Here is a 16568-nt window from a genome sequence, read left to right as displayed (position 1 = left end):
GCTGCCACCCTTCTTACCTGCTTACTTTTTCTTTCTCTCTTCCAGGGTTGCCATTCCAGTGGGTGCTCTTTTTAGTGAAAAGAGTTAATTGAGGAAGCATATAAAGTTTGCTTTTGGGGCGGCTGCTCCTGTTTGTGATGTATGCTTTTTTTGATTGTACTTGTGGAAGAAACAGTTGCCTGTTGGTATCTAACCTAGGGGTTTGAGCTTTTAAGTGCAGAGTCCTTAGAGATCTGTTGCGTCTGGTATTACCTCAAAGTAGAGTCTTGTTAGTAATTTGGTTCATGTGTAGTATGTTGTTGGGAAATTTAACTGTAGAGCAGTCTTGCTTATGTATTTACCTACTGTTGGATTTACACATTTTGACAACCTGGCAAATATCCCGGAAGGCATTTAAAATTATTGATTTTCATTTGCTTGAGAGAGAGAGAGGAGAGATCTTCCATTTGGTAGTTCTTTTTTCAAATGCCTGCAGTATCCAGGACTGGGCCAGTCTAAAGCCAGGAGCTAGGAACTCGCCCAGGTCTGCGTGTAGGAGCAAGGGTCCAAAGCACGGGACATCATCGACTACCCCCCAACCTGTATCAGCAGGAAGCTGGATCCAGAAATGGGGCAGATGTGACTGGAACCGGCACTCTTGTGTGAGATATTGTAAGCAGCAGCTTTGCCATCTACCCCACAGTAACCTGTCCCTCGAAGTCATGTTTGAAATCTTGAATTCAAGGCTGCGGGTTTCAGTAAGCACTTTGACAAATTTTGATTCTATACTTGCTCATGGAGACATAGTTTCAGAAGCTGTCCCCTGAGTTTTCAGTAATCACATTAGTCTCTTCCTATTATGCAGAGCATATACCAACAAATGAGGTATCCTGGTGTTTCATTGTTACAGCTGGTACACAAACAGGAAGTTAATATGGGTTACTTACAAAATATAGGAGAAAAATTAGAATTATGCTTGGAAAAGGGCCAACCAAAAGGGAAAGAAACCTTATTTGTGTAAATTTTGAAGAGGTAAATTTTGAGACAGAAGTTATAGAATTCTTGAATTGCCACTTACAAATCACATGGATTTTCAGCATGCCTTGTGTAATTTCACCAGCTGTTGTGCCTAGGTGTGATGCTACTGCTACATTTATTAAACATGTACTTTGTTGTAGGCACTGTGCTAGGTACTCATTACCAATATTTTTAATCCTTTCAACCTGAAAAACAATTTCCTTCAACAGTAACATGAGAATGAGACACAGGACAGTCCCATAGTGTTTGCTGTCGGTCATTGTGGTCTGGTGCTTCTGCCCAGCTCTGATCTGGGATCTCTTTCTCATGTTACCATCTTTCCCTTCCTTCCTCTTGGTTTTTATCCCTCTCTTTTTCTTCCCATTTTCAGTGTCCTCAAGGTTGCAAATGGGAGGGACACACTGGGAATTTACTCTGGTATACCTGCTCATCTTTAAGGAAATTTAGTTGCCAGTGCAGTGAGCTGCATCTTTGTGTCATGACTTTTTCCAATTAGAAAATAGCAAATTAGATCTTGAAGACAAAATTGTATGGAGAGCTACATTGATCAGATGTTTGTCAATCTCATGTTCATCATATCGATTTCTAAGGTTTCTTAGGAAATATTAAAGTTATTCAGAGATACTCTGATTTTGTTTGGAAAATCAGGAAAAAAAGGTGAGAACACATGCTTTTTCATTTCTAGTTTAATCCTTTCACAAAATTCAAAACTTCAGCCTGCCTTTTTATGCTGAAAAGCAGTGCTTAATACTATCGGGAATTTTCAAGTTCCTTGTCTGAGCAGTAATAGTTTTTTGAGAAGTAACATAATAAATGAAAGACCTTTTAGATGGTAGAGCTGCTTAGCAGAACCATAAGTGATGAAATTTGAGCATTTTACTTGGTTCTACTCACCAATGATTTGATCTTGTGTAAAGCTGCTGTTTTGTTTTGAATTTCGAAGGTTTTTTTTGTTTTGTTTTGTTTTGTTTTTGATTCATACTAGTTCAGGGTTATCATTAGGTTAAGGCTGATGATGCCTGAATTTCCAAGAAGTATGGAATAATATAGGAGATTTAATGGTAGGCCCAGTTTTTTCAAAATTAATGTGTATTAGATTTTATTTTCCTTCTAGAAAAAGGAGAATACCTTTTCTGTCTTTTCGTAATTTTGGGAGTAGATTAATGCTGTAGTTAAGAAAAAATTATTTGTTTAGCAGAGTCTCTGTGTATAAATGAAATGAAATTTGCTAGTAATTTCTAGCTGGGTTTTATAGATGAGCTCATGCAAGTCATTTAGTCTATTAGTATACATATAGACAATTATTTTTTTATTATGTTTTTTTAAAACTTTCTTTTTATAAAATTATGTTAATGTTATAAGTACTTAATTTTTCAACATGAGTCCTAATTAGCAAGTAGTTATTTATTAGGACAAGTACAATTCCTTTCACTCCCCTTGAAGAATCTTGGCATGTGACAAATGAATATTTCTAGATATTCAAGCTGAGTCTGTATTGTATGATTTGATCAGTGTTCCCCTTTAGCCTTAGGCTAGTCTGACTTTTACCAGATGGATGCTAGTGTTCAGACCACAGCTGTGTACTCAGAGTACTGTGATTAAAGATCTTCAGGGCAAATGCAAACATCTTCAGTACCCTTGTCTAAAAGAAAGTATTGACTGCTGAACTTTCATCCTTTACGAATTCTTTAAAAGCATCTATTATTTTTAATTTGCAGCAGCTCTTGCCAGGTAAAAAGTTTTGGGAAACAGATGAATCCAGCAAAGATGGACCAAAAGGAATATTCCTGGGTGATCAATGGCGAGACAGTGCCTGGGGAACATCAGGTAATCTAGACCTAGCATCTGTACTGTGATTTATGCCTGTCTTAGAGCTCCTTTCCTCAACAATTGGCACATCATGAATTTCACTTCAGTGACATGAGCATGTCAAGCAATGTCCTGTTTTGTAGTATAAACTGCCATTAAGGAGCTTATATGATGTAATTTATTAAAACATAATTCACACCAAAGCAAATCTTCAATATTTTTCAAAGTGCTAACCACAAAGGATTGGACAAGTTGAACGGACCATGATTTTAGCTGTACATTTTTGATTTGTAGTGCTGTCAGCACACTCTGGATTAGAAAATTCAATCCATGCCTGCTATTTGAAGTTCATGTTTCTTTTTGTCCCCTTGTCCCTGTGTACCATGTGTGGGATGATCTATCTTTGAGCCAAATGATGTCACTGAAGACATTCTTCTGATGGATTGTCCCCCAAGAGGGATGCAATGAAGCTAGAGAAGCAGACATACCTGACAGCAGATGGAAGTTACAGGTGATGGGAAGTAGACAACGACCCAAGACTGATTACTGTGGTATAGCACAATGTAACAGTGAAACTCACAACAGTGAATCGTTAGAAAAATCAAGTCAATGTTGTTCTTAAAAAGGGCTGTAAAATAATTTAGTGATATTATCATACCAGTAAGCCGTACTAAAAAGTAATTGTTATCTAAAAAGAATTTAATATTAATTTATCCCCTTACCTAGATAAATCAGACATGTGAACTGCTGTGTTCCTCTACTATGCTGGATAAATGACAAGTGTGTTCCATTTCCTTAAGTTATGTTCAATATCAAATTTAGTGAAAGATGCAATGGCAGGTTTTGACTTAACTGACCATGGCAGATTTTCTGGTTCCAAGTCATTCGTTTACCCATGAGAGACATCACTCATGATTTGTTTGGCCTCTGGCTGCACTGTATCATGCTTGTGTATCTTTTTTGTAGATCATTCAGTTTCCCAGCCAATCATGGTGCAGAGAAGACCTGGTCAGAGTTTCCATGTGAACAGTGAGGTCAATTCTGTACTGTCCCCACGGTCGGAGAGTGGGGGACTAGGCGTTAGCATGGTGGAGTATGTGTTGAGCTCATCCCCGGGCGATTCCTGTCTAAGAAAAGGAGGATTTGTAAGTTGGTTTGAGGAACTTGTTCCTATCTCTCTCTCTTCCCCTCCCCCCCCCAAAGCAAAACATACCTGTTTGGTTTTCTTAGAAGCCAATAGCACTAATCGCAGGATATTTCAAAAAAACATTTCTGCTGGAGTTCAGCAAGCTCTGTAGAGTATATGAGCTAAAGTTTCAAATCATGTTTTGGGTGGGACACAGTGATGGTAATATGAAGTAAGAACTAAATTTTCGATGTCAGTTCACAGTTCTACCAGAAGATACCTATTTTAATTTAAAATGAAAAAAGAAAAACGTTTTAAAAAGGGAGAGGAACCTTTATAAAAAAAAGTTTGAAGCTGAATGTCAGTAGGGAATTTTAGATTTGAGAGCAGTGATTTGTCAGTACCCCAGGAACCTAAAAATGGACACACTATGTGAAGTGGTTCTTGTTTTGCTGGCTAGAATTAAATCAGAGAATCATCTTTGTTCCTCCTTGAAGCTTGCTTTCTCATACCCTGGCCTGTCAGGAAGTTACAGTCTTGTTAATTCTTCATCTAAATGTATTTTGTTGTTCTGGTTCATCACCACTGACTTCTTTGATCCTAAATTATAGTCACAGAATCCTCTTTGTCTACAGCCTCTGCCTTTCTTTAGTTTTACCTCATCTTCCACAAGCATTTTAGATGGACTTTCTTGAAATTGTTTCTTTGTGTTATCAACTTTGTAGAAGAAGTCTTCTGATAGATTTTCATGTGAGTTTTCTAATTTTGGTATTCTGTGGTTTTTATATTCCATGTCACAGCTGAGATGACTTTTCCTCCTAAGTCAGTTTGCTGAGATCATTTTGGACTCATAAACATATGTGAACAATCAGTTAAATATTCTTCTCCAAAATTAATATCAATAGTTTTGCCTCTTTAACTGTCCTAAAGTTTTTGTGGCTTAAGATTTTTATGCATGTCTGGGGCCTGGCACGATAGTGTAATGGTTAAGGTCCTCGCCTTGAACGTGCCAGGATCCCTTATGGATGCCAGTTCTAGTCCTGGCAGCCCCACTTCCCACCCCGCTGCCTGCTTGTGGCCTTTGAAAGCAATCGAGGATGGCCCAGTGCCTTGGGACCCTGCACCCGCGTGGGAGACCCGGAAAGAAGTTTCCGGCTCCTGGCTCCTGGCTTCAGATTGGTGCAGCACTGGCCGTTGCCGCCACTTGTGGAGTGAATCATCGGACGGAAGATCTTCTTCTCTGTCTCTCCTCTGTACATCTGCCTTTCCAATTAAATAAATAAATCCTTATTAAAAAAAGATTTTTATACATGTCTGTTAGTAGGTATCATAGACTTGGGGCTGTTTCATCTAGTCCACTTACAACTTAGAGTTATAGTATTTGGTTTTTGCTGCAGCTTTTTGAAGTATCAAGTACAGTTTTTGAGAACTAGCTATTCTAAAGCTGACCTTATTTCTTCTGGATTTTTTGAGCCTGTTGCGTTTAGTGGAGCAGATGGAAAATGCCTTTTTTTAATTTGAACCTTTTCCAACAGGAACTGCTTGGGAAGAATAAGATCCACCATTCTTTATGTGAAGAATAGAGCCAGGGCAAATTACCTTTTGCCTATTGTCCCATGGGAAGAATGAGGTTACCTCTCTGCTGTTCACACTATCCTCAATTTGCTTCTTTCTGACCTAGCATTAGAGGAACTTGTAAATACTGCCTGTAACTTTCAGTTATTTACTAAAGCAGGTGTTTATATTTTGTGATAATCAGGTGCTAGAATGATGAGCTAGAGCCTGTGTGGACTTCTTGCTTTGCGTGACATCAGTTGCTAGTCTTGGGCATTAGGCAGGATGCATATACCTGGATTGCTATCAGGTTTCTAGAAGGTAGAAAAATCAATGGAATTAGAAAAAACATGATGATGGTACTGAGTTACCATTCTTTTTTACCTAATATTTGTTGAGAGGTAGAGAAACGAGGAAAAAAAAATCCACATGCTGACTCAGGGCCTCTGTCTTGCACATAGGTGGAAAGGTTCCTTGTACGTGAGTCTCTGAGGGTGTGGACCAGCAGGAAACTGGAATCACAGCGGTAGTTTGGGCACAAACTGCAGGGCTCATGAGGAATGCCAGCATCTCAAGTGATGTTTTAACCCCTTAGTCAAATGCTTGCCCTGACTTTCTCTTACTAAATAGCCATTTAATCAGTTACTTTTATAACAAGCTGTATGTTTTTAATTCAGTATTTTTTATTTTAATTTGCGAAGATTTTCTCTATCTTTGAGAAAGAGGTGATTTTTTTTAAACTCTCTTATAATGTTATGACCAGAGCAAGAAAAGATATTAAAATAGAGAGGGTCAGAAAATTGAGCTCGCTAACAAACGGATTATTTACTGAACTGAAATATATGCAAAGAAATCAAAGTTTTCTAGAACTTTCTTCTAGCTTCTTAGAACAGTTGTGAATAATGAAAGATTGACTCCTATTTTGACTTGAGTTGTACCTGTAGTATGATGAGAACTGAGCAATGACATTAGTCCACCAGGTTGACATTGACAGGCTGCTGGGGGCTTGGAGTACGAAGGAGTAGGGAACTGGGTATTGGCAGTTTTATACACTGCTGGTGTGATACCTAACCTGGCTCAGCTCTGCTTGTTGGTTATGGTGACATGACCAAACTTGTAGTCCAGGGAACTTGAAACACATGCTGCTTATAATATACATACATGAGCTTTTACTTTTTAGGTCTAGGCTCATTATTCAGTGTGTTTAGTTCAGATAACAGGTTCTGCTTATAGACAGTTGTTTTAAAGAGTGTACGTTAGGTTGTAGATGAGAGTTCTCAAGTATTTTACTGGGTGGATATACCAGTATCACTTCTGCTAAGGTATGTCATCTCTGCTGGCAAAGTGATTGTAGACCTCAAAGGAAGTGCTGAGAGACCTTTCCCAAATCAGCTGATGTGCACTGTACATTTTTGATAGTTCATGTGAATCTTAGCCTTTGGGATAGCCATTTTCAGAATAAGAGAAGAACTAAGAATAGCTATCATGTTTTTATTTTGATTCTTATATTTATTTTAACTTTCTTTTGGAAAAGATTTATTTTATTGAAAAGGTAGATATACAGAAAGAAGTAGAGAGACAAAGATCTCAGGAGAGACAGAAAGATCTTCCATATGTTGGTTCACTCCATAGGTGGTCCAGTGGCCAGAGCTGAGCTGATCCAAAACCAGGAGCCATAAAGAGACCTTCCATCCGCTGGTTCACGGCCTAAATGGCTGCAACAATCAGTGCTGGGTAGTCCAAAGCAAGGATCTGGAGTTTCTTTTGGCTCTTCCACATGGGTGTAAGGTCTCAAGTCCTTGGAGCATTCTCCCAGGCCACAAGCAGGAAGCTGGATCAGAAGTGGAGTAACTAGGATACCACCCAGCAACTATATTAGATTCTGGCATCTGCAAAGTGAGTATTAGCCAGATGAGCCATTGTGCCAGGCCTGAACTGGCTCCCAGTATTCTGATTTTTGCTAAGATTTGTTTATTTGAAAGGCAGACAGACAAGCTCACATTCACAATATGGTAGTGTCCACAGATTCACCCCCTCATGCCAACAGACAGGGATGGATCAGGTTGAAACCAGAATCTCCACCCAGTTCTCTCTCGTGGCTGGAATTCAAGTTCATGGACCATTATCCCAGAACACATTAGAGGGAAGCTGGGTTGCAATTGAATATAGTTGGAATTTAAACTAGGCACGATGATGCAGGGTGTAACGTTAACTTTTTGTGCCATATCATCTATCCCTCTATGTATTTTTGCAGGTTTATTTAAAAAAATTTTTTTTATTTGATAGGCAGGCTTACAGAAAGGAGGAGAGACAGAGATCATCCATCTGCTGGTTCATTGCCCCAAATGGCCCCAGCAGCTGGTGTTGAGCTGATCAAAAGCTGGAAGCTATGTCCAGTACTTCAGCATTTGGGCCATCCAGGCCATAAGAAGGGGACTGGGATGGAAGTGGAGCAGCTGGGGCACAAACAAGTGACCATATGGAATTTCATGCTGCAGGTGGAAGCGTGGAGGCTTAGCCTGCAATGCCATGGCACTGACCCTGGTACTGACCCTGGCACTGAGAGGGTTGTAGTTGAAAAGAGAAACTCCATCTGGATCTCTCAAGTGGGTGGCAGGAACCCACGTATTTGGATCATTATGTGATAATTACTAGGTACATTATTTGGAAGTTGGATTGGAAACAGAGGCAGGAGATGATTCTAGGCAATGTTATGGGTTGTGGGTGTCCCAAGTAGTAGCTTAACTTGCTATGCCAAAACATCTGCTCCATCTTTGTTTTATTTATTCCTTGCATAAAACATGTTCTCCTTTGCTACCCTTCAAATGTTTTAAAGTTTTAGGAAATGAGGTGTCATTACTGTTTTTTTGAGCTTTGTAAGTGAAAACTGTCCAGCTATGGAATGTGCTGCTGATCTTCTGGAATACCAGTTTTCCTGCTGATAGGTTGGAGTGAGGCCGGTCTGGATCGTCTCTGCCCTGCTGGCTTTATGCTAAGGGCAGTCCTAAGAAGACCATCCTAAACTTTGGGGGAAGATTACCACACAGAAGAGTTTTAGAAAAAGTGTCTTGGCAAAGTCTTCATTTGTTCTGTAGACAAGTGCTGCTTTCCTTCCTGGTGGCTGCATGCACTTTGGAGCAATTAATTTGGGTCACCAAACTTGATTCCTTCCTTTTCTGTGCCTCATTATATAATACTACTTAGTTGGGTTTTGTTTAAAAACTTTGGATAATATAATACAGATCGTAATCCTGGAGTAGAATTTCAACCTGGCTTTGTTTTATTTATAAAATGGAAATAATTAAACCCAACAAATTTAAGTTTAGTAGCTGTGTGGTATGAATGCTTTGTAAGCATTGTAAAAGTCAGTGGTTCTGTCAGTAGCATTAACTACCTCAGATGCCAAAGAAGTTACTGGATTAAAACCCTGCAGAACTAATGTGATTCCTCCCCTTACCTCCATGACTTGTGCAGCGATGAGCATTGAGGTTTGAGAAGTACTGATACGAGATACAATTGAAAGATTAAATCATCAGAAGGCTGATGAAGGCTGTACAGGGTGGAGGCCTTTTAGAGTTGGGCTGCCCTCAAGTAAGAGGTCTACTTGCTCTTTTTCAGTATGAAGCGTTTAGACATTTAGAAAGTCCTTTTTGGGATCTTCATCTCTGTAATAAACAGAAGTAACCTTCTCCACCTTGAAGATTTGTTTTCTCCTTTCTCTTGATTAATAACCTTTCTGCGCATCTGAATAGTTGAATTAATTACTCAGTGTTTTGTATATATGTCTTATTCTAAGCTATATATTGCACATTTTGAAATTGGGATTAGTATTTCAAATGATATAATCATGTTGTACTTTGGTTGGCCAGTGTTGCCTTCTTACTGGCACATAAAACATGGTATATCCTGTAATTGGTATTCCATCAGATTTGAGGAAATCAGTGATTGGTATTCGCATGATTTTGTGTAGAAACCTCAGAAAGTCAGTATGACAAAGTCTGATGAATCCAGTAGAACAGTTTCTTTCTAGGTCAGAAACATAACATGCTACACATTTTGTGTCTTAATGGAAGAGTTTTTTTTGTGCACAGAAACAATGGGGAAAAACATGAAAATTGGATAAAGTACTAGCAAGCAGTTTTTGAATTTTAAAAAATTATAATTTCATGAATTACCATAATTTTTTATTAATGGAATTGTTTAATATTTGGAATAGTTCTTACTGTTGTCTCAATTAATTAATTTAGAAAGATTATTTATTTTATTGGGAAGGCAGATTTATAGAGACAAGGATCTTCCATCTGTTGTTCACTCCCCAAGTGACCAAGAAGTCTCAACAGCCGAGCTGAGCTGATCTGAAGCCAGGAACCAGAGCTTCTTCCATGTCTCCCATCTATGTTCAGGGTCCCAAGGCTTGGGGCCGTCCTCCACTGCTTTCCCAGGCCACAAGCAGGGAGCTGGATGGGAAATGGCGCAGCCAGGACACTATCCAACTGTCATGGGATCTAAACACGTGCAATGAGAAGCCTTTAGCCTCTAGGCTACCATGCTGGTGCTGCAATAATTTATTTATGAGAAAATGTGATTTCAAGTCAACTGAGAGAAATATTCCAAAAATTTGTATTAAACCAAATCTTAATTATATTACTCTTTGTTGTACTTGCCTGTTTGTGATGTAGATTCTCAATAAAAGAATCTACTTAATATGTTAAGTTCAAAAGAATGTTTCATATGGTTAGCATTTTCAGTTATCTATTTTGCTATTTGAAAATTTTTGTGAATTATAACTTGCCACATATGAACAGCATTTGACAATTGAAATTTTTGACATTTTTTTAAAAAATAGGTGTTCAGGAGAAACTAATATTTTAGTCTGTATAATAATCTGTCTGATTTAATCATTCAGTATCAGACACACAAACTACTCCTTATTAGGAAATGTTACTTCTTCCATGTAAGACACTACACTCAGAGGAGTAGTTATACTCTAATTATTCTGACTTCACTCAGAATTATTTGTTTGACATGAATCTCAGAGGAAAATGAGCTCTGATACATGTACTCTGATCTCAACCATTTGTTCTTATGTTTGTGCTCCTTTCCTGGGTTTTTGATATTTGGCATTGGAGAATATTCCTTTATCTGTGTGTAGATCTAGGATCTTCTAGGACCTGGAATTGGCTGTTTGTAAGCTATGAAGCTTAACTGCTAGGTCAAAAACTAATGTCAGTATTTTATTTGTATGGCAGTTATATCTAGAAATATAGGAGTTTTATATGTGTGTGTGTGTATGTATAATATTATTTATTTATTTTTTTGAGAGAGAAAGAGAGATGCCTCCCATATACTTGTTAATTTTCAGATACTTTTGGTAGCAAGAGTTGGGCCAGACTGAAGCCTGGAGCTCAATATGAGACTTCTGTGGGAGTGGCAGGGACTCACTGTTAAGGGTGTGTGTTAACAGGAAGCTGGAAATAGAACAGGAGCTCAGACTCCAACCGTAAACTTGAGATGCACATATTCCCTAGTGATACAGTAAACCAGTGCATCACATGACTGTAGCTTCTCCCCTTGCTCATGTTATCTTTTTTTTTTAAATCTTACTTTTTTTTTAGTTGGAAAGGTAGATTTCCAGGCAGAACGTGATAGAACTCTGTCTGCTGATTCACTCTCCAAGTGGTCCCAATGGCCAGAGTAGAGCCAATCTGTAGCCAGGAACAAGAATTTTCTTACGTGGAATTTTCGTCTTACGTGGGTGCAGGGTCCCAAGGCTTTGGGCCATCCTCAGCTGCCCTTTCAGGCCACAAGCAGAGAACTGGAGCAGCCAAGATATGAACCGGTGCCCTTATGGCATCCCAGTGTTACGCAATGCGAGGACTTTAACCACAAGGCTATCACACCACGCCCTCATGATCGCTTTTAGTAACAGACTTCATTAGATGCCCTTCTGCTTAGTGCTGTTTGTATAATTCAGAAGTTAAACTTTCTATCAGCTATTTTCATTAGTATTCATTTTTAGATCTGAGCTTTTCTTGTTTGTAAAATTTTTCATTGCCCATATTATAACCATCCATGATGAAGTAGAAGTGTTCCTGGGTCCCAGAAGGAGCCTATCCTGGGACTGAGGCAATAATGGCATTTTTAGAGTAGAGTATCCATATTTGGTAGTTATTAAACAGTTCCACTAGACAACTGTCTAATTGCGTTAGGCAAAAAACTCAAATCCTTTGTGGTTTAAGTGAGGATGTCTTAAGGCCAGACCAGAAAGCCTGTGGATGATTTGAGCAGATACATATCATACACTTGTAAAGGGTCGCTGAGGAGAACACAGGGCATTAATGTAGCAAGTTACTACTTCCTGCCACCAGTTTTCTTGCTTGTTTGTTGAAGCTTCTTATTAATTGTATTATTTGTTTATCCCATCTTTGCTTGAAGATCTGTTCAACACTTCATGAGAAATTGGTGCCCATGATGTGTATTGCAGAATTGTGGAAGATTTCTGAAGTGTGGCAGAGATAGTCCTTGTCATGCACTTTTGTTATTGACGTTAATGTTTACTGATTGAGGTAGAACTGGTTGTTATTTAGACCATGTTACCAGCTTCTGGACTCTTGTTTGATGATAGAAAGACAGCAGGAGCATCTTTTATCAGATCAGTTTTCCAGGATATTTTGATCCTTCTTATTTTTTCATCATTTTTATCGATCTTCTGTGTTCAGTGCAAATACAGAAATGAACACATGGCCCCTGTCAATGTTACCTTTGCTACTTGGAGGAGGCTGTTGACTTTGGGTATCTTGAAAAATCTTTTGGCTTTAGACCCTTGTTATATTCTCAAGCCTGTGATGTCAGTGTGATGCTTAATCAGCCATCATTCAACCTTTTCCAATTAGTGATAGCTTCATACTTTAAGGATTAGCCCCTGAAAAGGCACATTTCATTGGTTGCCAGTATTATATCCTTTCCTTGTTACTTGTTGTATTTGTTCCTTTTTTCATGTTACCTCAAAAAATCTTTTTCTCTGATGTATTTGAAGAATGGCTCTGAACTTAAAATGAGGTCTAAACTGGTAGCCAGATTGTCATGGTCCCACACTTAGCCTTTCTGGGTTAGTGAGAGCATCTTTTGGGTTTGCAGCTACAGGCCTGCCCACAGTCAGCCTGATTGTGACTAAAGAAAGAGCTGTTCTTCTTAGACCATTCATTTCTTCTCCCCTGTCCCCACAGCTTAGTTGTCCTGACAGGGAAGCCTATGCACTAGCTGTCATTTTCTGTGATATGAGCTTGCCCTCTACGAGGAGCTTTAATTTGGCCGTGCATGTTTTTCTTCCTTAGTATAAGTGCATAGGTGAGAAAAGCAAGGGCGCCTGCCTCTCATTCTGCACAAGAAAGTTTACATTATGCCCTTCAGAATAATATTCTCCAGTGTACTTTTATGCCCTGTCATGTCGTTATGCAAAATCTTTTCCTTTGGAAATGAAGGTAAATTTGGTGCATATTTCTAGGGCTTTTCAGGATGTTGAATTAAGAAGAAACTGACTTAATTTCGTTAGAAAGCGGAACATAATAATTTCTGGCACCAGATCAATTCTTTTTGGCTTAGTGTTTCAGGCTTTTTAGTTTTGAAATGCTTCACAGATAAATTCTGTCTTCACAAAATGCTTCAGTTTGATATGCTGCTACTTTATCAAGAATAACCTTCCTTGAAACAGGCTGTTGGTAGAACATCACAAAGAAACACTTCTTAGACTACTTTTAGTGAAAGATTTATTTAACTTCTTTTGAAACATTAAAAAATGAAAGTGAAGGGTTACCATTTAATTTTTGTTGGATTAACCTCGAGTTATGTAGGGTGAGACTGGGAAGGTGGTAGAAGTGATGGTAGGCTGCATCCCAAGTTCAAGTAAGTTCTAAGTAAGGGAAGAGATATATAGGGCAATGGTGTGTGACGTTATGTCACGGTTTCCCTCTAAGCTGTTACCGCAGTACTTGGGTACTATGAGGAGGTATGTTATTATACAATGTTAGATTTTAGAGTGGAGAAACGGGACCAAGAGGTGTAGTGTTGTAGTAGGGCTTTGGGTAGAAAGGGAAAAAATTGGGGGTGGGGGATTTCATTGGGTATGTTAATTCTGTTTAAAACTCTGTAACATAAATGTATGTGTGTCCTTCCCCATTTGGCAAGACTTTTCTGCGGTGTTCCTGCTTTTGTGTTGTTTGTTAATTAGATTGTAATGTCCGAGGGCACGGACACTTTCCTGTTCCAGTAGCATCTAGTGTAGTCTGGTGTCCACCGTGGTTGCCCCACTCTTCTTAGTGATGATGGTTAGTGAAGCTGAAGCTATTTTTTAAACAGGGCCCAAGGGATGCAGACAGTGATGAAAACGACAAAGGTGAAAAGAAGAACAAGGGTACGTTTGATGGAGATAAGCTAGGAGATTTGAAGGAGGAGGGTGATGTGATGGACAAGACCAATGGTTTACCAGTGCAGAATGGGATTGATGCAGACGTCAAAGATTTTAGGTTTGTATGTTTTACACTTCTGATTTTTTAATGTGGGCTATTGGTTTTTGTTTAATTTTGACATCCCTACCCCCTCCCCATTGCTATAGACCATGCAATAAACATTGTAAATTGATTGATAAGGTAGAATTTTCCAAGTGTTGTTGATGCTTGATTTTTTTTGTCAAAACTATAGCTTTTGTGTTTGTAGAGCTCTAGAAATTGCAGAATGATTTTATAAAGATCATGTCAATGATATTTAGATGTCATAATCAAATGGGATAGATGCCTCGGTTCTTTTCGCATTTTACCTAATCACTGTGCTTGCATTAGATAACACCATGGTTACTAATGAAGGCATGTCCTGCCTCTAGTATGTTAGGAAAGCAGGTGAGAACTTGGCACGTTATTTTTTTTGAGTCTCATAAGCTCATTTTGACGTAGAGAGATCAGGCATCATTTTCCCCATTTTGAACAACCAGAAATGCCCCTTATAGGACTTGTTTTGTAATTATATTGGTTCCAAGCTGCTTTTCATAACTGATCATCATGGTTTTCAGCTTTTACCTTAGAATTTAATACATAGCATTATACACACACATACACACACACATCTTCCCCAGTTTGCAAGTATTCATTATGTATGTTAGCACCTTTTTTGTGATATATAATTTTTAAAAATTTATAAAATTTTTGATCAGTGATACACAAAAATTAATTGTGAATAGTTTTAGTGACCGTGGCTAATATGTGGATATATTCCCATCTGCAATCAAAATGATCTTTTATATTGTAATTGTAAAACAAATGCCAGTTGTTTTAGTATTTTCACTTTATTTTTTGTGTCTTAAATATTTAAAGATTTATTATCTTTGAATAACATTTGAGTCACAGAGTAGTAAACACTTGCCTGAAGTCTTCCAGGTGAGTTCACGGGGCTGTTCTACCTTGAACCTCCAGCAGCCTATACCAGTGGTTTGCGGTATCTGACTGGAACCAAGTAATGATTTAGGTGGTGTTCATGGTATCTGGTGTGTGTGTGTGTGTGTGTGTGTGTGTGTGTGAGAGAGAGAGAGAGAGAGAGAGAGAGAGAGAGATTGATTGAGGGAGAGAGATAAAATGTAATAGCCACAAATTTCTTTTAGGGATCTGGAATATTGAATGTAGGTACAAGGTATACTTCTTTTTGTTAGTCTGTTTTATTATAGCAGTGATTTTTTTTTTTTTGACCAAATAATCCTTCAGTCCTTTTCTGTAAAGGGATGATACCATCCATATATACATCTTGGGTAACCCAGAATGGTATTTATTTATAGTTTGGATAATGATGAATAGTACTTTTTTTTTTTTGCTCTTCAAATGTCTTGACTTTAATGACAAGTTGATAAATGATAATGATAATTGATACATTAAAATGATAAATTTTAATTTTCAAAATCTCCTTAGGTTCCTGCACTAAATATGAATCTATATGAATCTGCTTTGTGCTATTTTGAAATGGTCTGCTTGTTTCTTAGAAGATGGAGCTCATTTAGTAATGAGCAGTAGTATTAAGCTTTTCAGATGTAAACATTTCCTTAAAAGCTGACTTTTGTCATTGATTTTACAGTCAGAATAGATGCAGCCTTTTGGGGATGTACTTGATTGCTTTCATTTTGGGATCTCATTTTCACTGGTGTCATTAACAGTATTTTTTTCAGTTTATTCAGTAGTTTTCAAATCTGGCTATCTTGGTAAAGTGATTATAAATCAACACAGTTAATGCAAATACTAAGGGTGGGTTAGGTGGGATGGCAAACAGAGAACCAAAGAATATAAGCGTGTAATCTAATGGGAGTTGGATTAATTTGTAGAAATAGTTTCAATTACTATTGATAATGAGTTTTCTCAAAGACATTGTCCTTAGTCTTGGGTTGCTGTAGTGTCCCTCCCCGCTTAAAATAAGGTTTAATGCCCCTTTACTTTCTCTGTTTAGCCGTACCCCTGGTAATTGCCAGAACACTGCTAATGAAGTGGATCTTCTGGGTCCAAACCAGAATGGTTCTGAGGGCTTAGCCCAGCTGACCAGCACCAATGGTGCCAAGCCTGTGGAGGATTTCTCCAACATGGAGTCCCAGAGTGTCCCCTTGGACCCCATGGAACATGTGGGCATGGAGCCTCTTCAGTTTGATTATTCAGGCACGCAGGTACCTGTGGATTCAGCAGCAGCAACTGTGGGACTTTTTGACTACAATTCTCAACAACAGGTACTGTGTGTGTCTCTCTGTCACCCTCTCTATTCTCCCTGCAGGAATGAGGGGTTGGGGGGAGGGTTACCGTATATTAAGGTAACAGAAGCTAGTGCTTTCTGACTCAGAAGTAGTGTGGGTTTAGAAAGCCTGGATCTTCCTCCCTCAAGAAGCTAGTTCTTACGTCAAGATTATTGGCAAGAGACTGCCACACTCAGTTTGCTAGCCTTGCCTTTTTGCCCAAGTTTTGGACAGTCAGGGAGGGTTTATATCCCTTGAAACAGAATTCTTTTGGATGCTAAATTAATTTTTCTGAAGGTTTATGTGGTTGTA

The 16568-nt window shown here is 38.6% G+C and overlaps 1 protein-coding gene across 20 annotated transcripts in view; it reads left to right on the top strand.

Moving 5' to 3' along the window:
- The window catches only part of PUM1 (pumilio RNA binding family member 1), a 115240-nt gene that overhangs the window by 44602 nt on the left and 54070 nt on the right, over positions 1-16568 (top strand). For 12 of the 20 annotated variants that reach the window (XM_058678045.1, XM_058677996.1, XM_058678026.1 and 9 more), the window contains 4 exons: positions 2736-2844; positions 3793-3971; positions 13862-14028; positions 15983-16253. The exons of 2 other annotated variants lie outside the window; for them this stretch is intronic. In XM_058678045.1, the coding sequence (XP_058534028.1) occupies positions 2736-2844; positions 3793-3971; positions 13862-14028; positions 15983-16253 (726 nt within the window). The remainder of the gene's footprint in view (positions 1-2735; positions 2845-3792; positions 3972-13861; positions 14029-15982; positions 16254-16568) is intronic. 6 more of the 20 variants (XM_058678066.1, XM_058678064.1, XM_058678059.1 and 3 more) reach the window with 2 other exon arrangements.

Source organism: Ochotona princeps, chromosome 2, assembly GCF_030435755.1.
Source record: "Ochotona princeps isolate mOchPri1 chromosome 2, mOchPri1.hap1, whole genome shotgun sequence".
Classification (NCBI taxonomy): domain Eukaryota; kingdom Metazoa; phylum Chordata; class Mammalia; order Lagomorpha; family Ochotonidae; genus Ochotona; species Ochotona princeps.
The sequence above is the reverse complement of the archived record's forward strand: the minus strand, read 5'-3'. Positions and strand labels throughout refer to the sequence as shown.